The following is a 22,320-nucleotide window of genomic DNA, read 5'->3' as shown; positions in this document are numbered from 1 at the left end:
TTGTAATAAAGCAAAAAACATTAAGCATATGATTACGAGTTATTAGTCTATTTCCGTTTGCTCTCTGCAAAGTTTGTTGGTTCTCCAGTTTTTTCTCCTCTATGACTTGCTATATTGTCCACTTTTTACCTTTCAATCGATGATAATGTCAAAGATGAAATAATTCCGGTCGTTGCGAGTATTAAATGCGATCAACCCTAAGGTTCCATAAACAATATGATTTTAAGCAATTGTTTGAAGTGGAAGGAAAAGCGATGGTAGATGGCAGACAGTGATAGAGAATATATTTAGTTTTTTTTGTTGTCTTTGGGTTAAACACGCATTTTCAACTAGCCCGGATCGGTTTTTACGGTCATTCAACGCAGAGGCTACATTGGGCGCGTTCAGCGGATCAGTGAGCGCTAAGTGATTCTTTAATATGATTAGTTCTTGCCTTTAGTTCTTCGTTGGATTTAGAAGCAGAAACCAATCATAGTAAAGAATTATTGAGCGCTCACCAGCGTTCACTGATCCACTCCGGCACTCCGTCCTGAACCGGTCGAACGCGCCCATTTATAGTTTTTCTCAGTTTTTCTGGTGAGGTTAGATAGCTCGTACTTGTGATCATGCGATTGAGATTTGGATCGAATCAAACCACGACATTCTGCTGAAAATAGTGGCCCTTAACAAACGATATGCGGTGTTTGACGACAACGAGTCTTGAATAGATGACCGCGCTTGAAATTTTAATATTTTCGTGTTCAGTATATACAACATATATCATATCATATTTCGTATTGGAATTGGTACGTATACATACAGCATTGAATGAAAAATGTCAAGTAATGGAAACAAGAGTACGATACAATAATACGAGGCAAAACCATGTATGAAATCATTTACGGATATTTGGAAATACAACGTTGAATCTCGTTAGTTTCTTCTTCTGAGGCCCGAATGAATTTCTGTCCCTCCCGGGACAAAGTACCACGCTTTAATTAATCAATAAATCCGCTGAGATTGAGCTGTTGCGGATTTAACTTTGTAGGTTATTTGGAATCTCGTTAGTTTATTTGGCAAGCAGTGCGTACAGACGGCGTCATTAATGCCTGGACATCGCAAAGTTGATAGGTTTTGGAACACATCCAAAATGCGTGCGACCAGTGCGACTTTTATCCTAACATGCAGCGCAAAGATGTACTGAGAATATTCTAAGAATATCAGCAAAATACTTTTGTGATATTCTCCGAACATTTAACTAATAAATTAATTATATATAAATAAATTAACTAATAAACTCCATGTGTGTTAGATGAGTTATATGAAGTTTTGTACATTTAACGTTTTTCTCAAAAACTATTATCTTTATGGCAAAAATTAATAGGACATAAAATGTGTATTTTGATGAGATCTACAACTTTTATTTGAAGTATTTTTAGTATTTTTAGAAATTTCCATTATTTACGGAAATAAATGGAAAAAAACCATAATTTTATGGTTTTTTTATGGTTTTTGCCATGAAAATCAAATTTGCGCTAATTTTCACTATCATATTCGTAATCAGCGCGCCAAAATCGTAAAAATACGTAGTTGAAAAAACGGAGGTCTGACCTATACGGAAGTTTCTCCATAAATTCAATTTATTCAGTATAAGTTTATTCACTGATCTATGCTGATTTGTTTATGCCTTCTATGTTTATTTACAAAATCACGAATCACGAGTAGCGAATCGCAAGCAATTACAAGTCGCTAATAGTCGCAAAGGCTACGTTCCGTTTCACGCATGATACGCATGGTACATCGTTCATCTTTGTTTGTCTGACGTGGTTGCGAGAGGGAACGTAGGCCGTCCCACTATATGTTGAGGAGAACCTTGCTTTGGCGGGATCAGTCTGTTGTAAACTAGGGCACAATCTGACCCACACGATTGTTGCCCTCTAAGGGTGTATTCGAGGAGACGTTATTAGCGCTATTAGCATCAGTCTATCCTTGTTCTACTTTTAATGAGTAATGAAGATAGACTGATGCTGGTAGTGCTAATAGTATCTCCCCGAACGCACCCTAAGCCTTTAAAGCGTGGTACTGTGTCCCTTCTGGGACGGAAATTGGGCGAAGGAAGAAGAAGAAGTTTGTCCGACGTTAAACGAAGATGAATGATGCATTATGCGCATCATGCGTAAAACGGAACGTAGTTCAAGACCCAAGACTCGCAAAAGTCGCAAATGCTAGGATGCGCAAGCGCATCTTTTTATTTTCCTCTTTTACACACACGCGCGCGCCACATTTATTTTTAACTACCGTTCAGTTTTGTTTTTGTTGTTGAATCAGGGTTTTATATTTATCTTCATTTAATTTATAATAATTGTGTAATGTACAAATTTTACACTTTTCACATATTTTTTTTTCAATTACACTCTAAAATGTTTCAAAAGTTTTATAAAATGTTTCAAATAAAAACATCGTTTTTCAGGACGTTTTTCAACATTTTTTAATTGCATGCTTTGTTGAAAGATAAAGGCACAGTTGCTTTCAAATTTAATAATTAATTTTTTTTAATCCTACGCAAAAGATAACAACGTTAATCACGATAAAAGATAATTTGGTTATTATATCTTTGCAATATTGATTTTACGCAGGCGTAAAAATCAGTTTAATTTTTAATGCTTTATCAAAAATAATTATAATAAAATGTTAAAAATATTTTATTGCGATTAAAACTTTAAGATGTTTATATTTTAGGTTATTACATCCACTACATATATATATATATATGTGTGTGTGTGTGTGTGTGTGTGTATCAATACAATGATGTTTTCGAAAAATGTCAAGACAACGCTATTACGTGGCCCGAAAATGTTGAGCAAATCTTTTATGTTTGAGGTATGTAATTTTCAAACTATTATGAACGATTCTCGTCATCGTCATCGTCGTTTTTAGCACTTGGCACTATATTTGCCAATTTATTCACCTACAATTGATACTTTTACACTTAGAGATACTTGCTAAAGCAAATTTAAGAGACGTTTTTTTAATTACATAGGCAGCGACGTATTGGGCAGAGGAAGGACAACGCGTCGTTTACATCACTCCGGTGCCTCTGGATAAACGACCGGCTGTCTGTCACGACAGAAGGAATCCAGCAGTTTCGGCACTTAAATTAATGAGATTCATGTAAGAACTTTATGCAATTTGTTTACATTTTTTATGTATACTAGAACATTACAGGCGCGCGCTGCGCGCGCGCTATTTGACTTTTCACTTTAAAAATAATAATAATTGCAATTTGATTTTCTCTATCTTTGGTTTACATTAATCAAACGTCTTCTGCAATTTTGAATAAAAAAATTTAAAGTTTAATTATACATACATACATACATACGTACCTACATACCTACCTACATACATACATACCAACATACATATAGATAGGATAGGATAGGATAGGAAATACTATCATCGAATTGTCGATTTATTTGTTAGCGATTTTTTTGCTCGTCCCTTTATCAATGCATATACAAAATATTTTTAAAAAACAGTTTAAACAAACTTATCTTGTTTAACAATATTATATTTAAGGTTTATGGGAGAGACGCGTCTTGAAACTTGATATAACACACACACACACAAACACGCTTAGTAAGTCTCATTGTCAGTTTCAGTTCTAATATTTATTTACTAGATACTTGTCGGATTACGAAGCTCTCATGGAGCAACTTTTTAAACTGCATACCTATGCAGCCGTACCTTCCGTGTTTTTGATAGACGATTTACACGATTACCTTCAAGACAACAATCCTAGTAATGATGAGGATTCAAGAACACGCATTGCCAAGATTTGCGCTTCGATAATTCATTCGATCAAATCGTGCTCACGGATTTTGAGAAAAAACGTAAGGAATTATAGATATTTAAACAATTTTTCAAATAATAAAAAAAATTCTATTATCTTTTTCTTTTTCTTTAAAAATATCCGTTTTACGTTTTGAGTGTCACAGTCACAGTAGTAATTGTTACTTATTTGGTATATTGGACATTTATTTTTCATAATGTAAATATTTACTCAGCATTATATCTGCACATTACATATCTATATTATTCGTATCATTAATTTAATTTAGCTCGATATAAATTTTTTATTTTCTATGATTTTTTTCGAATTCTCTCAAGATTCATTTAAAAGTAAATTAACAATTAAGGGGATGCTGAAGATGGGTCTGTTTTACCGATTAAAATGATTGTTTTAGTCAAAAATCTTTTTGTTCATTACACAGAATTAAAAATCCTTCTCCAGAATTAAAATATAGACAATAACGGAATTTGGTGCACACAAATTTATAAAAGACTTCAAATCTGTAAAAGCATGAATGACTCTACATTATCGACTCTACATACAATTATTTCTTGAATTTATTGCAGTTATTTTTATAATAAAATCTAACCTTAATTATATAGGTACATGTGTGCGCATGGGACAGCTCGAATCTCATTAATAACTTGGTGATTCAAACAATGTACTTCCATAATATTTGGAATTTGACGGAAAAAGAAGATGGAAATGTGATATCGGTGAAAAGGTTTTCTGTTAAATCGTCGTTAGAACAATCATATACATATTATAGATTTCAAGATGGAACGCGTGTTCTTCAACAAATATTATGCGACTCAATGGAGGTTTAATAATATTTTTGTAAATAGTTTTATTTTTTATTGTTTCTCTTAAAAAATAAAAATATAAATTTCTACACTGGCGCAAAAAAAACGAGACAAAAATTTTGACCGATTTTTAGGCAATCTTCAAAGTAATGCAACTTTGCGAAAAATCATCCAAATTACATGTACTTTTTAAAAATTATTAAAGGGCAAAGATTCTACTTTGAGAATCCCTAGGCGAAAGTTTGATTTGTTAAGTGTGAACCTTTTGTATCGCATAAAAACCAAACGTTTTTTTTAATTGAAAAAAGTAAAAGTTTGTTATCATTTTTTACAAGTTTCTCGTTAAAATCTGGCTAATATTAATCCAGAATCTTAAAGTTTATTCTTTTCTAAGCAATTTCAAAAAAATACATGTCCATACGATGTTTTTTGTTGATTGCACACGAGTTTAAAATTTGCACTGCATTTTAGGGCATTTTAGCGAATAAATACGGTATTTTTTGAATATCATGAATTTTGAGTATCAATATGATATTGCACACTGATTTTATTCGTGTTTAACTCGAAAACCAGACCGTCATTCTCCACGTGGTGCACATTGGGTCACTTTGATGACGGCGGTATGATCGAGTTAAACACGAATAAAATCAATTGTGCAATATATTGATACTCAAAATTCACGATATTTAAAAAATACCGTATTTATTTGCTAAAATGCCATAAAATGCAGTGCAAATTTCAAACTCGTGTGCAATCAACAAAAAACATTGTATCGACATGTATTTTTTTGAAATTGCTTAGAAAAGAATGAATTTTAAGATTCTGGATTAATATTAACCAGATTTTAACGAGAAACTTGTGAAAAATGATAACAAACTTCTACTTTTTTCAATTAAAAAAAACATGTTTGGTTTTCATGCGATACAAAAGGTTCGCACTTAACAAATCAAACTTTCGTCTAGGGATTCTCAAAGTAGAGTCTTTGCTCTTTAATTTAAAAAAAAGTACATATAATTTGGATAATTTTTTGCAAAGTTGCATCACTTTGAAGATTGCTTAAAAATCAGTCAAAATTTTTGTCTCGTTTTTCTTTGCGCCGGTGTATTTCAATTTTTGGAATAAAATTGTGAAAAAATGATTATATATAAAATAAAAACTGTTTATCAAAATTGGTATTGTTATTGTATTGATTTTTTTATTGATATGAATAAAGAGAAAAGAGTAGAAAGAAGAAGGGTGAAGGAGGGAACAAACCTAGTGTAACACCTAGTGTATTGTTCTATTTTTGTTACTCATTGAACATAAAAAAAAGATAGAACAATGCTTGTGTCGATTGTGTTCTCTAAGGTCCGGTTCCACAACTCACGGTTAAATTAACTGGCCGATTATTCCATTGGAATTGACCAATCGTATTTGTTAATTTTGCTTCACGACAAATACAATTGGTCAATTCCAATGGAATAATCGGCCAGTTAATTTAACCGTGAGTTGTGGAACCGGGCCTAAAAGGAAAGCAGCCACAGTGTCCACTAGTGTGAGTAAAACCACTGATATGTTCTTTCTTACATTAATGGACACAGTGTAACACAGTGTTCATTAGTGCGAAAAAGAACATATCAGTGTGTCTCATTCACATTAGTGGACACTGTTACATTAAGTTTGTTCGCGTTGCTTGAAATCGCCAAAATTTTTTTCACTTTAAACGAGATAAATATATACTCAAGCACTGGAGAAAGAGAAAGCGAAGATGTTGAATGCGAAAAGTGCAAGTAACGCGGACAGGCCCAATGTATATTGCTGGAAAGCATTTGTATATTTGTGATTTAGGCTGGTATTCATAGTCGAATCTTATTCAAGACCCATCTTAAGCATGATCTTAAGACGTCGATGCTGTTATTTCATTGGTTAAATAAGCATGTACTGTGAAAAATATAATACAAATTTAATTCATGTTGATGTCTCCTACTAAGACATTTTCACACCGGTTTTTAGATTTTAGCACTGAGGTTATGCTCAATTGCTAAATTCTCTCTAAAATGCGTTTTATACGTTTACATCGACATTTGTATCACTTGGTACGCGTATCAGTTTAGTACGATACTCCTACTTGATACGCTCGTACCAAATTGATCCGGCAGCGTTTACATCGTGCGTACTAAATATTTAGTACGAATTTGATACGAATATGGTACCTGATACGCGTATCAAATGCACGATGTAAACTAAGCCATAATCAAAGATGCGCCAATGGCTTCCCACCATGACTGCTATCCACCATCTTGTACCCATACGGTGACTGGATGGGGGCTGGGGCCGGGGGCTGGGATCTGGGGCTGGGATCTGGAGTAGTGGAGATAGTAAACAATGCGAGCCTGCTCCAAGTTGTACGCAGCCATATAACAGATGCAAATTTAATTTTTCTTGTTCTTCCTGAGTGTATCGTCAAAATATAGTGACCCTCGAGAGTGCAGAGATTGAATTACCTTATAATTTCTGACACATATTTCTTTAACCTATACTGCTCAACACAGAGCACTCTCCCCTCTTCCTCGCCCAGCGTGGGTACGCAATGGCGGGTAAACCATGTGACTCAAGTGACCAATCAAAATTGTGTTTGCCATTGGCGAATCTTTGATTATAGGTCTTTAGTACCAAGTGCTCGGTGTAAACTAGAGCGTATTCGCAAATTCTGTTCTTACAGAAAAGTTGGAAATTTATTGGCTATCGTATGACTTTTAACCAATAAACTTGCAATTTTCTGTTAGAGCGAGTATTTGCGTATACGTTTCTCTTGCGAATGACTTCAAGAATCGGGCCCCAGGGCCCCGATTCTTGAATTCATTCGCAAGAGAAACGTATTCGCAAATTCTGTTCTTACAGAAAAGTTGGAAATTTATTGGCTATCGTATGACTTTCAACCAATAAACTTGCAACTTTTCTGTTAGAGCGGGTATTTGCGCATACGTTTTCTTGCGAATGAATTCAAGAATCGAGCCCCTGGCAGTGAATATCGGAACGCAGCCTGCAATCAACTGCAATACTGCCATACTCATACTGCATTCTACTTCGCGGTCCGTATGGTCCGTATATTCACGTATATCCCTCGCCTCGATTGTGGCTTACGCGATAAGGGAAACGCATCAATGTCACCATTTTTAACCAATTTTGGATCGTTCAAAATGTCGAATTCGACATTCGTCCGCTTATTGAATGTATAAAACATTTTTGTGTTTTCATATTTAAGCTGGTGTCAAAGTCAAAAGACTAGAATCATTTGGAGGTTAAAGACACGAATTCCATAGAAAGAAAAACATTCGTACTTTGTTGTCACGCCTGATCATCCGCGATATCCTTTTTTTTTGACGATATTTCTATTCGAATGGCGCATTTGATCTTGCGCAAGAACAACGCAAATGCGATGATTACCAATGCTTCTGGGTGTGTTGAAAGTCCATATATAGAATTTTTTTATTATTAATCTTACTTTCCTACATATAAGGCAATTTTATAATTTTTTTTATTCAACATGGAATCGGTTGTTCAATTACTGCATGGTGTAATCAAAATTTTAAGCAACAATTTGCTTTGTAGAGCATTTCCTTTGCATATAAACATCAGCAAGATATTTCACTAACAATGAATAATCAAGCTTACTGTGTATTCATGTTACATTAAGTTCTTATTTGACATCTTGATATTGTTTCAAATATTTGTAAATAAATTTATATGAAAGCAATAATTAACTTTAAATACATGAGTCAGCATTTTTTAATATTTTACATTGACATTCTTTTTTTTTAGGTATTAATTTTAAGAACTTAAGTAATAATGGATGCTCTGTTTACCCCAAATGTTCCTGATGAAGCAGAAGATATACCACAAACGGATGAGCCAGTCTGGATACTTGGCAGGAAGTATAATGCTATAAAAGGTCTAATAAATGATCAAAGTGCAAATATTATTGCTGAAGTAGATTGTAAGGGATTACGTTTTAGAGCTCGATGCAATACGTAGGGATATTCAATCCAAATTATGGTTTACTTATCGTAAAGGCTTTGTTCCTATTGGTGGTTGCAATTCTACATTCACGTCTGATAAAGGTTGGGGTTGTATGTTGAGATGTGGACAAATGGTTCTGGCCCAAGCATTAATTACATTACATTTAGGTAATTACACATTTTAATTATATAGATAATAATTTAGAACAATCAAATCTTTTTCCATTGTTATTGATAAATCAAGTCCAACGACATAAGATTATTCAAACATTAATAATGTTTCGGGGGATGGTTCTAAGAAAGATCCCACCTATGACACTCGGACTGAGTCTATTGTGCCTCTATTCAAACATTTGAAAGTAAAGAAATTATTAATCTTGTAATTTTCAAAGCTACTTTTAAAAATTTGCTGCAAGATTTTATTCTTTATTTGTGTAGTTTATTTTTGTGTAAAACTTCTTTCCCAACTCTTATTATAAGAAATTTTGTGCATGTATGTATGTGTGATTAAAAATACATGAGATCTTACATATTAAAATAATTTTGTGTGTGTGTGTGTGTGTGTGGTGTGTGTGTGTGTTTATGTGTAAATTAATGTGATATTTTACTTTTATAACAGGTAAAGATTGGCAGTGGATACCAGAAACAAAGAATAAAACATATCTGAAAATTTTAAGTCGTTTTGAGGATAAAAGGGCTGCTGCTTTCTCTATTCATCAAATTGCATTAACGGGTGCATCTGAAGGGAAGGAAGTTGGACAATGGTTTGGCCCTAATACTATTGCACAAGTATTAAAGTATGTATTGTTGATAAAATTTTAGTTAAATCAAATTTTAATTATAAAATAAATCTATTACTTTGTTCGCTACATACAATTAAAAAAAAATCTGCTTTGGTAATATATTTAAAATAAAAAAATTATATTTGATATAAAGTATTTAAAAAAAATGCATTTTATATAATTAAATTAATGAACCATTTTAATGAACCATTTATTGATATTTTTCTTTTTTTAGAAAATTAATTGTGTATGATGAGTGGAGCTCTCTTACTATACATGTTGCACTAGACAATACATTAATAGTTAACGATATTTGTAAGTATGTAATTAAAATAAAATTATTTTGTAATAAAGAATAAATAATCTCCTAATAAATAATAAGTAATAATATATCACTGCACATGATTAGAGAAGAACTACAGCTTTAGTTAACTAATTAAGGCCTATCAAACATATTAATGCATTATTTATAATGTATCACTTTTTTGCCAAATATTTTTAAAGACATAAGGTTTTTAAAAACATAAGGTAAAAAGTGAAATTAAAAAAAATAATAGAAATTTATTCATTATCATGTTATGTGAAGAAGAATTGACAATCAAATATGTCATAGTTGAATAGTTATTATTTTATATTATTATATTATTTGTGTGTGAATCAATAAATCTTAAATTTAATATTTAAATCATTTTATATATAGTGAAACAATGTAGAATAGAAGGTGGTGAAACAGCAGAAGCAGATGGACAAGTTCCTTTAAAGGCACCTAGTCAGTGGAAGCCTCTATTATTATTAATCCCACTACGTCTTGGGCTCAGTGAAATTAATCCTGTATATGTAAATGGACTCAAGGTAAAAATTCAAGATTTTATATGCAAAAAAATTGTGTGTGTGTGTATGTGTGCATAAAAAAAATATAAGTTGAAGATTTATAAAAACTTGTTTTAGACTTCATTTAAGATCTCACAATCTCTTGGAGTAATTGGTGGAAAACCAAATCTTGCTTTGTATTTTATAGGCTGTGTAGGTTTGTAACTTTTATGAATTTCTACATTTTACAAAGAAAGAATTTATAGAAATTACTCAAACAAATATATAAAATAAATGTTTTTAGGAGATGAGATGATCTATTTAGATCCTCATACTACTCAAAAGTCAGGTAGCATTGAAGACAAGGTAACCGAAGAAGAAATTGAAATGGATATTACATATCACTGCAAATCAGCTAGTCGTATTCCTATTACGGGCATGGATCCTTCTGTAGCGCTTGTTAGTATATGATCTGATTTTTATTATAAGAGTCAACAAGAGATAAAAAATTTAAGAATTGAGTATGAGCTAATCAAGAGTATGAGAGAAAAAAAAAGAGTTAACGTAACGTGCGCGCGCGCGCGTGCGCGTGTGTGTGTGGTATATATAGATTGATAGATAGATATACGTGATGTACATATACAGGGTGTCCCAAAACATGTGAATCAACGCTCTTAAAAAGGTAGAAGGGATCGAGATAAACAAAAGTCCAATATTGTCTTGGGTTAGGTCTAATAATCGAGATATTAAATGGAATTTGCAAATAATCTAATTTCTATCGTAATTGTGAACAGTAAATTAATGAAACCTTATCATACATTCATGATAGATTATTTCTTCCGTGTTATGGCTCGAGTGGATCGAGTCTTCCCTCGGCGCTCTCTCATTCGCATAATTTGAAAAATAATACCTCAATTATTGGTGGACCTAACCCAAGACAATATTGGATTTTTATGTTTATCTCAATCCCTTCTACCTTTTTACGAGTGTTGACCCACGTGTTTTGGGACACCCTGTATATAAATATATATTTTATATATATATATATATATATATATATATATATATAGTTATTTTACATTATATAAAAAATAATGGCTGTTGAATATTTGAGATATATTAGATAGACATATTTTTGTGTTACATTTTAACACGTGTATATAAATAATGTACGAATATTGTGTTGATGTATTAACAGATATAAAATATGGTATTAATAATTTATTTATTATATTTCAGTGCTTTTTCTGTGCTACAGAAAAGGAATTTAAATCTCTGTGTAAATCAATGCAAGAGGAATTAATTTTGCCTGAAAAGCAACCATTGTTTGAGCTATGCACAGAGCGTTTGGCACACTGGTCAGCAGATGATACAGTTTCGGAAGCAATAGCAGCTTCCAGTTGTAAGTATCTAATTATTCAAAACAATTTATAGCTTTTGGAAAAATAAAAATATAAATTAATTAAGAGAATCTAGATTGATCATGTGAAATATATAACTAATATAGAATATGTCTTTATTCGGTCATAGTTGAAACTTTATGCTGATATCTACTTATGTATTTTATATGCCTTCCAAAATTCACTGAACTTTAAAAGGTATATAAAATTACACAAGTAGATATTATATTAGCACGAAGATGTAGTTATGGCCGTATTAAGGTATATTCTGTATTGTATAAATTATTTTTTTTGTACAAAAGTATGTAGACTAAAGTAATATTTCAAAAACTTATTTTAGTTTTTTTGTTAATAAAAGGTTATTAAAATACAAATATGTTTTTAGGGAAAAAATGTATAGTTTATCTTGTGAAATAAATGTTATTGATGTAATATATTAAAATAAAAACTGTACCACGTGCGCGCGCACGCGCACACACACACACACACACACACACACACACACACACACACACACACACACACACAACCAATTTTTAGGCAGTAAAATCTCTTTGTTGTTCTTTTTACTCGATTCAATATTATGTCAAAATATATTAAAATAAAACAATATAAAATATCTTATAAATTGATTTTTGATTTTAGTCAGTTGTTTCATGTAAAAGAAAGTTCTTTTTTAATATTATGTCGATAATAAATATATAATTATACAAGTAAATATACAGGTAAACCTTTATATAGCTGTTGTTTTAAAATAATTAAAAGATTATTGCAATAATTGATTTGTAAATAAGAAGTGGAATCTATTTACAAATACATTATTATACAAATGTTATTCTTTATGTAGTTATAGACTTTGAGCACATTGAACGTCAGTACGACACATCTGATGAAGACTTTGAACTACTTGGTTGACGTCCAACTAATCCACCTATTATTGCGACAAGATGCGAAATAACAATTGAATACTACACAAGTGTGTTCTTAGAGACGATTTGTATTTTCGACTACATGCAGTACGAAGTTTAAAACACACTCACATGATACAAGAAATATACATGTGTGTGTTTTTTATGTATATATATATATATATATAAAATATAAAATATACTATTTACATATATATACTTTGCACATATACACACACACACACACACACACACACATAATATTTAGGTTTAGGTTTATACATTTGCGCAATATTACGTCAACTATTGCATACATTTGTGCTTTAAATCAGAGATATGTGTAACTCTGAAGTATTACATTGATAATTTATCATCTTCATTTACATTTTATTATTTGCATGTGTAAGATTTCTAAAATAAAAATGTGAATTAGATAACTTTTTTAAGTTCTTAAATGTTAGTTTTAAATGATAATTAAGAATTTCAGAAATATACCTTTTTAAAACTTATTGATATAAAAACATACAATTGTAAAAGAAATTCAAAATGTACGTGCGAGTAGTATCCGGTCAAATTATATCTCAGATTTATCACAAAAGGTAATGAATTAAAGATAAAAAAGAAAATTTGTAACAGTTTTTCAAAATTAGATTTTTTAAGTTGAATGTATAACAGTTGCACTTTAAAACTATTTAAAGTTTTTAAATTTTTAACGGTATAAATTATGTTTTCGACGTTCGCATTTATACATTAATCGTGTATATATCATTTACAATCGATTGAATTTGTGCATATAATCTGTCAATAACACTAAAACAAAAAACAATCATTCTCAATCAAACATTGAATAATAAGTTCAAGTTCCACAATTGTTATATCTAGTCGCGTCACTGTTTATTTGTCTAATGCGGAAGAGCTGTTCTAAAGAATCCTGTTCTAGAGAGGATTAAAGTGACAATGAATGTGTTATTCGATCAAACTATAGATAATGTTTCAAACGTCCTTCATAACCAAAGTCATTGCATATTTCATAACATGAGTTATTAGTCGTACAATATAATAGTAACCGAACTAGAAATTGCAGTACTTAATATTGAAATATATTAAGAATAGATTCCTAAGAACAAAGTTTTTTATAAATTTTTTATAAAGAAAAACCTCATTTTGTAACATATTTTTTATTTTAATTTTATAATTTTATTAAAGTAATAGTTCAACATTTTTCAAAGTGTTTGTAAAAGTATTTTATCGACGGAATTAAAGAAGTGAAGGAAAAAGGTTTTCATACAAAACAGAAAAAAATTTTTAATGTAAAAACGAAAAGAAGTGTGGAAGGGGGAAAATCTTAAGTTTCCTCATTGCCTTTGTAACTGAGTATATATTTCAATGAATGCAGTTGATTAATGTTCGCAGTTTTATATTATCTGTTATACTAGACACATACTTGGAATGCACATGGCCTGCGATAAGTATGTAAATCACTATCATAAATATTTATTCTCTGTCATATGTAACTAAAGACGGTTTGATTTTCTATAATTTGTTTAACATGATGTGTATTTCAATAAGTATATCACACAAAGAGAATATTTTAATATTAATTTTATGTTTGTAAATAATGAACTTAATATATATATTGTTATTTTTATATAAACAAAATTTGTATTAATTTTTTATTAAAGAATATTACTAAGTGAGAAAACGATAGAATGAACTCTTATTTTTAAAGGATTTTAATATACTTGTTTAATTTCATTTAAATAACTTTAGAAAATTTGAAACGTACGTGTTCATGGAAATGATTCATAAATCTAATGTTGTTCATACGAGACTTGTATAGAGATTTATAGAGATCATTTAAAGAGTAGCTTATTGAAATTTTCTTGTGCACAGCAATATCTGTAAAAATACAATTATCTGTAAAATATTTAGAAATAAATTAAAAAGTACTGAGGTAAGGTCTTTAAAAGACGAATATTTTTATGCGATATTTTATATTCATTCTTAAATGAGAATATATTGATATGAAATATAGATGAACAATCTCACTTATTACTACATAGATAGATTTCGAAAAATTATCCAACCTATCTATTCTTCTCTCTACTCCAACCCAGATAACCAAATGTTCTTTGGCATAAGAAGGAAAATGGTTGCTCGATACAAATTTTCCTTTAGTTTTCATCATGTTGCTTTCACGGGTACAATAGTAATTTTGTTTAGATCAACTTGAAAGCATTATTATGTAAACAACGGTTATCTACGCAAACAAACGGAAATGCTGTAACATAATTGTCACAATCTGTTAGAAACTGTTTCCGTAAAATATTTAGTTCCCAATTTCCGCTAACTGAATTATAAATATGTATATTGTCATAAATACTAATTAATATTTATTATAATTACATTAATAACTATATAAGTTCTATATGGCATTCTGGGCTCCAATTCTGTACCGTATCAGTACCGCATACCGACAACTATCGGTGTCGTTGCGCAGGTTTTTTGCTATATAAAATATCTGCGCAACGACACCGATACTTGTTGGTAGGCGGTACAGAATTGAGCCCCAGAATTGACAGACATAGATATGTATATGTTACAAAAATTATGTAAAGTTTATTATATAAAATTTTTTTTTAATAATTCTTTTTTATTCACAAGCGAAATACGTCGCTTGTGTGCGTATGTTGTGCCAGAACCAGCGATGCAGAAGAATCACTAAGCGCTCACTGATTCTTTAATATGACTGATCATTTTTGCCTTTAATTGTTCTTTCCCTCTACAGGTGCGGATGTGTGTGGTAGAAGTTTGAAATCTACATCACTGACCAAAATTCTATACAATACTAATTAGCTATTTAATATTGTTCAATAAATGTTCAAATATCTTAATAGGAGTCAAGATAAATAGTTAACATTGAAACGGTGTCAAAATCGAACTAATTTCGGTAATTAAAATATCGTTTCGACATCATTTTGATATTAACCCAACTAGAAAAATGACGCAAATTTTGCGCGAAGTTTGCCGCAAACTCGAGCAAACCTTTGCAGTAAAATTATGACAAGGAGTGTTCGCATTAGCTTAGCTTTTGCTGGCAAGGCTTGTCGTAAATGGTATAACGCATATTTTATGCAAATAACAGGGTAAAACATGCTAATAAAGCATAACAATAAACTTGTAGCAAGAACAAGGCAAATCTTGTCGAAATTAAGATCTATAAAAATGAAATATTGGGCTGATTAGACTAATATCATATGTGAATGGTGCAATTATACTTGGTTTTCTGTTCTCAATGAGCCCCTTTTATTCATATCATCATCAATAAAACTTGCTGAGCACACTTTTGCAGCAAAATTGCGACAAGGTGTGTCCGTAAACAGCTTAGTTTTTGCTGGCAAGGCTTGTCGCAGATAGTATGACGTACATTTTATGCAAATAACAGGGTTGCATTATTGGGTTTTAAACTTTATTTCTGGGTGACTTTACTATCTATCTCGATATGGCGCATTTCTCGTGAAAAAGATTTACCTACTGGATTAATAAAAGGGGCTCGTCGAGAACAGAGAACCAAGTACGATTGCACCATTCACATATGATATTGGACTAATCAGTCCAATATTGCATTTTTGTTGAACTTCGACAAGATTTGTCCTGTTCTTGCCAAATTTGCTATCATATTGTGCATGGCAAAAGGTTTGCCTTGTTTTTGCCACAAATTTGCTATCATGCTATGTACAACAAGGTTTGCTCTATTCTTGCCACAAATTTGCTATCATATTGTGTACAGCAAGGTTTGCCTTATTCTTGCTGCAAATTTGTTGTTATGCTTTACTAGCAAATTTTACCCTGTTATTTGCATAAAATATGCGTCATACTATTTACAACAAGCCTTGTCAGCAAAAGCTAAGCTTAATGCGGACACACCTTGTCGTAATTTTGCTGCAAAGGTTTGCTCGAGTTTGCGGCAAATTTCGCGCAAAGTTTGCGTCATTTTGCTAACTGGGACTATTTTTCAATAGTAAGTTATTTGGTAAATTCTCATAGATCCTCATCTCAATCTCCACAATGGGATCGAAGAATATGTCTCGATTCCTAAATCTTAGGGTTTATAATAGGTGTAATAAGAGTTAAGCCGTAAGTATATACCCAGATAACAAAATGCCCGCTAAGTGAGCTTACGATGCATGCAGCGTCGTGCGGATAATTTGCACGGCGTGAAGTGGTGCTAGACAGATGCGTTCTCAATTGAGGCTCATATGACTCGCACGCGTGAGTGCCACATGCGTGCGGGTCATATGAGCATCAATTGCTCTCACCTTATACCGTACTTTTTAATATATAAAATATGTATTAAAAGACATTAAAAGACACGACATGACATAACATGACATTTTTTATTTATTTTTTTTTATTTACACATATAAAGTGCGAAACATATCGTCTACAATCGTCTACATTTCTTAGTACAACAAAATATTTAACAAAAGTTTTAATATATTATATTGTAATATATTATTATTTCATTTTCAATCTATAACAAACATAATAATATATAAACGCGTTTAATTATCCGATTCGTATTCGGTTATCTCACATATCGTCTACATTTCTCACATATATATCACATATATCATCTCTTCACATATCATCTCTTCAAAGCGCTTAAATGAACAAAATTTAATCCAATAAATAACTCTTTTTTACGGCTTGTAATCGTAATTTGACGAATAGTCTTATTCCTCAATCTATTCCAAACTGCGGTGTATATCATTCATTTGTAGGTATAAGCTAATACATAACTTGTATTTTGAAGCAAATATTTTTATGAACAAGGATAAATGAATGACTCTACATCGACCTCGATCAAGTTTGACGGGCTGTTTAGCATCATCTTAACTGCTTTTAATCTTTGTGCGATGGAAAACTGAAATTTTTTAATAACATTTTTTAATTATTATTGATATTAGTATTCATTGCATCTGTTTCTTATTGCAGACTGTAGACTGCAAAAGCAAGTTTTCTCACGTATTTTAAATGACATTGCCTACAGAACTAAGGCTTTTATGACAATATATTTTAGAGTTGCAAATAAGATGACAACAAATATAAAATTCATTTTATTAGCACTCATAATTATTTCATTCTCGGAAGGAAAATCGCAATCTTGGTTAGACTTATCATTTCTTCAAGACGAATTTTTGAATTCTTTTTTTCCTAAGAATTCTGGTTTAGTGAAAGTAAGAAGATTAAATCAAACCGAAAGAATGACGATCAATGCAAAAGTATTGGATTTTGTAAGTAACGATTTGTTTTTCATTTTTCTTGTATCTTGTATCAAATCCAATTTATCTTTATAACTCCAATTTAGCTTTATAATAAATGTAGATCAAATTGTATGTTATAACTTAACTGTTAATTATGATCAAGTTAAGAGTTTCTAAATGTTGTATCAATGTTTTTTGATATTGAGAATACATCAAAGCTATAGATATAAAACGACGATATCTCATGGATTTTATATAATAATGTATAAATCTCTTACATAGGTTGGCCTGGTAGAACAATATGATTATTCCGCTGAAGAGCATAATGTCATAACAGAAGACGGTTATAACTTGACAATACACAGGATAACTGAAAGTCCATTGTCGGTTAACAAAAAAAAGAAGGAAATTATATTTCTTCAACATGGTATTTTGGCTTCATCTGATTGCTGGGTAATGTATGGTCCTGGCAAAGATCTTGGTGTGTATATATTTACTAATAATATATAACGTTGTTAACGTTTATATAATACGAGTCAACCCAAAGCATCATGTAAAACTCACAAAAATGTTTTTCTGTAAAAGATTTTACTTTAGGGTGCAGTAACATATATGGGGCCAGTGTATAGCGTACCGCCGGCGTATGGTGTAAAGGAATATTAGACCAATCACAAGGTTTACGCCCATTTCGTTAGCACAGACATCGACTGTCCCACGGGGCGTATTTACGCCAGCGTTATGATCAATAAACCAATTTAAAAAATCTCTTGAGAACCCATTTTGAAATTGAACTTTGCATAAGGCATTGTGATTGGCTTATCATCAATCCTTACGCCGACGTAAATACGCTCCATGGGACAGTCGATGTCTATATTAACAAAACGGGAGTAAACCTTATGATTAGTCTAATTCTTTTACGCCATACGCCAGTACGCTGTACGCTGGCCCCATGTGACTGCACCCTTAAAATCTTAAAAATGCGAAAATTACTGAGATCTCGCCTATTATTTTATTAGGTGAGTGCAAAAATTTTTTTGATAGATTTGCATAATAGACGTAACAACTTTTTTTGTATATTCACATGTTATATATAATTAAAAAGACATTATCGGCTATTTTAGAAAAGAAATTGGATAAATTGGAGTCAGTTATATATGATTCTTTTTTTTTTAATAAATGTGAAGACAAGTGACGAAAGGCTTTATGTGCGTGTAAAATGATGATTTATAAATTTCAGAGAGAAATAAATATTCGAAATAGTATAAAAAATATTTATGATATATTCAGAAAGAACACTTAATTTCAACTTGCAAAAGATAAACTAATAATTTTAAACAAAATGATTTCAATTTCAAAGTAAATTACAAATTTTATCACAAAATAACATTCAAGTGCAAAGAAATAAAAATAGATAAACTTTAATTTTAATTGCAATTAAATAGAATTTGGAACTTAATTACTATAAAATATTAAGGTTTTAAGAAACCTTAATTTAATCTTAATTTTTAAAGAAAAATTTTGAAAAATATAATTAAAGTTTTTTAATGCCTAAAAAAACTGTTTAATTTTTTGAAAAAATAACGATATATATTCACATTTTGTCAAGTTTGGCACAAGCCGCATTAGCTTATTATTATTTCTGTTATAGCGTTTCTATTGGCAGATCAAGGATATGACATATGGTTGGGAAATATGAGAGGAAATTCTTACTGTAGATCGCATGTAAATATGACGATATATGATCGCAAATTCTGGCAGTATAGGTAGTATTTAACTCTTTACATTAAAAATTATTTTTGAAAAACATTGGTCTATTTAAAACATTAGACTGAAAAGATTATTGCCTTAAATACTAAAAATAAATTACATTTATGTACTACAACAAAATGACAAATGTTACCGTTACTTGCAGAATATATATGTATAATAATGTGAATATGAAGTATATAGGAATTTCTAAAGAAAAAAACAGTAAAAGTAATAAATACTTAAAGTATATATATAAATAAAAGAAGGACGCTTACAACACATTTTTAAACGCACGTTTGCATAGTATTCACTTACTCAACTTTTATTTTTTAACAAGATTATAAATTTTTTATTTTACACACTCGTTTCCTCGCCGCAAATTAATTACATACATTTATCAAAGAAGGGAAGGAAGTGAGCAAATATTTTTTGTAAAATATAATAATTCTTATTTTCAGCTTTCACGAAGTTGGAACAAAAGATCTATCGGCTATGTTCGATTATATATTTAATCATACAAAACAAAAAGATTTATACTATATCGGTCATTCAATGGGTACTACTTCGTTATTTGCTCTTCTGTCAACAAAACCGGAATACAATATAAAAATAAAAATGGCTATTTGTCTGGCTCCAGTTGCTCTTTGGATAAAAGTAACACCTACATTTAGCGAAGTTGTTAACATTCTTCCAACAATGAAAGTAAATAAACGCAAAGTCTGCAACTTTTTATTACAAGCAGTAATGTTTAAAATACAATTGAAGATAAAACGCTTCGTATTTTTTTTATTTAACGCTCTAAAAATATAATTACTTATTATGAACTAACACTTGAATGTTTTACATGTTCCAGGAAATTCTAGGAAAGCATGAAATATACGATGCCTTCCCACAATCTTTAATGTCCGTTATAATAGCAAGAACGTTATGTAAAGATAATGCAATTACTCAGAGTATTTGCGTCACGTTATTATTCCTAATCGTTGGTTCTGATCCAGCACAACTTAATACTGTAAGTATTACATCACATGACACGAAACACTATGTAACACAATGTGTACGAAATTATTTAAATACCTTTTATAATATATTACACGAATTTTCTAATTTTTTAATTTAATTATATAAATTTATTGTGTGACAGAGATGGTTCTGTCTGCTTCTCTACTCTTATTCTGTAATTTGTTAATTATTCTATGATATATATTTTTCATCTATATAAATTATTTCTGTCATAGACAACCCTGCCAGATTTGATTTCTCATTTGCCAGCCGGTACTTCCTTACAAACATTTGAGCATTATTACCAAAATATACGTGCGAGTAAGTATTCCATTTTGCAAAACAATATTGACGTATAATGTTAAAAAATAAAACACTTGTTTAAAATAAGATGAAAAATGTAAATTTATAATTTTCTGCAAATGAATATACATATAATTGTGCGCACGTATGTCATTATTTTTTTTTCCAAATATACTTGTCAATTTTAGATAAAATATTTATAGTTGTATATCGATCGATATCAATTGTTACAGATGATTTTCAAAACTATGATTATGGAATAGCTGAAAATTATAAACAATATAAACAGAAAATGCCCCCAAGTTATGATCTCAAAAAGATTACTGCTCCAATCGTTTTGTTTTATGGAGCAAATGATGTGATTGTTAGAAAAGAGGTAATAATACTTCTAGTTTTAGTTTTCGATAGCCTAATTTTTACTCACAAATAAGAGCAAAGAAAAAATTTTTTCATACAAATATGATGAAATGATAATTACGTAATCGTTAATAATATAAAAAAGTCCAATTAAATGCAATACAAAAATAGAAAAGAAAACAATTGACTTATATCAATTGCATGTTTTTTATTTTCTACTCTTTGTATTTTCTAAGTTTACTTAAATAATCTCGTTATTAATACTGTTTTTTTTACTTTTTTGATTTCCAGAATGTGCTTGAACTAAGCAAACGCTTGCCAAACATACTTTTAACTGAAGAAGTCCCATATAAACTCTTCAATCACGTAGATTTCTTGTGGGCAATTAATGCAAAAATTATTTTATACAATCGTATATTAGAACTAATACAAAAGTTTAATAATAACCAAAATATATCTATGAAATAAATCTAATCGATGAATATAAATTAGAAATCCTTATTTTTCTTTGTTTTAATTTGAAATAATGATAAACGAAAATCACTCAAAAATCGATACACATATATTTGTTTTACAGATTTTTTAAAATCATTTTTCGTTTACCAACATTTCAAATTAGAACATAATAACAGATGGGGATTTCTAATTTTACATTCTTGTGTACGTGTGTTTGCATATGTGTACATATATTTTTTCATTTGTGTACTAATTGCCATATAATTAATGTAAAATTATTAATTATATGTGCTGCGATAAGATGGTGACAACGATACATTCATATTAAATTACTATTAATTTAAATGGTAAATAGGTAAATGATTAAACGATATATAGATTATACATATTTAAAAGTGCATCACCTCATTTTTAAACAGAATATATACTTAATTTTGTTGCGTAAAAACAAATCAGTGCTACCTTTGATATTATTAAGCGAATTTAATAATAATATGAAATAGGAAACTCTGTTTTGAAATTATTCAAAATAATAAAGAAAACGTTCGCTTTGGTATAGTCATGATTTGATTCCGACTTGTTACATATTAAATGTATTATTACAAATACTTATTTTTACTTAGTTATTACAAATATATTATCTAGTTTATTATACA

At 30.4% G+C, this 22,320-nt stretch overlaps 2 protein-coding genes across 6 annotated transcripts; both read left to right on the top strand.

The window, feature by feature from the left end:
• The first annotated feature begins 109 nt into the window (after positions 1–109).
• LOC105835799 (cysteine protease ATG4B) lies at positions 110–14,564 on the top strand. 4 transcript variants are annotated; one of them, XM_036294393.1, is made up of 10 exons: positions 110–785; positions 8,434–8,563; positions 8,628–8,798; positions 9,250–9,427; positions 9,648–9,727; positions 10,113–10,264; positions 10,361–10,439; positions 10,527–10,681; positions 11,462–11,624; positions 12,470–14,564. In XM_036294393.1, the coding sequence occupies exons 2-10, from the start codon at positions 8,461–8,463 to the stop codon at positions 12,535–12,537; spliced, it is 1,149 nt and encodes a 382-aa protein (XP_036150286.1). In that variant the 5' UTR covers positions 110–785; positions 8,434–8,460; the 3' UTR covers positions 12,538–14,564. The 4 variants fall into 4 exon arrangements, with proteins under 4 accessions (XP_036150286.1, XP_012534810.1, XP_012534809.1 ...); XM_012679356.3 differs by lacking the exon at positions 110–785 and adding an exon at positions 7,628–7,712; XM_012679355.3 differs by lacking the exon at positions 110–785 and adding an exon at positions 7,633–8,070.
• On the top strand, positions 13,765–22,229 carry LOC105828491 (lipase 3). 2 transcript variants are annotated; one of them, XM_036294364.1, is made up of 9 exons: positions 13,765–13,999; positions 17,685–17,827; positions 18,080–18,278; positions 19,446–19,560; positions 20,005–20,248; positions 20,400–20,558; positions 20,785–20,869; positions 21,085–21,227; positions 21,500–22,229. In XM_036294364.1, exons 1-9 carry the CDS (start codon positions 13,921–13,923, stop codon positions 21,674–21,676), a joined length of 1,344 nt encoding a protein of 447 aa, XP_036150257.1. In that variant the 5' UTR covers positions 13,765–13,920; the 3' UTR covers positions 21,677–22,229. The 2 variants fall into 2 exon arrangements, with proteins under 2 accessions (XP_036150257.1, XP_036150251.1); XM_036294358.1 differs by having other exon boundaries at positions 17,529–17,827.
• Positions 22,230–22,320: the final 91 nt, after the last annotated feature.

Source organism: Monomorium pharaonis, chromosome 1, assembly GCF_013373865.1.
Source record: "Monomorium pharaonis isolate MP-MQ-018 chromosome 1, ASM1337386v2, whole genome shotgun sequence".
Classification (NCBI taxonomy): domain Eukaryota; kingdom Metazoa; phylum Arthropoda; class Insecta; order Hymenoptera; family Formicidae; genus Monomorium; species Monomorium pharaonis.
Note: the sequence above shows the minus strand (reverse complement) of the source record. Positions and strands in the feature narration are given on the sequence as shown.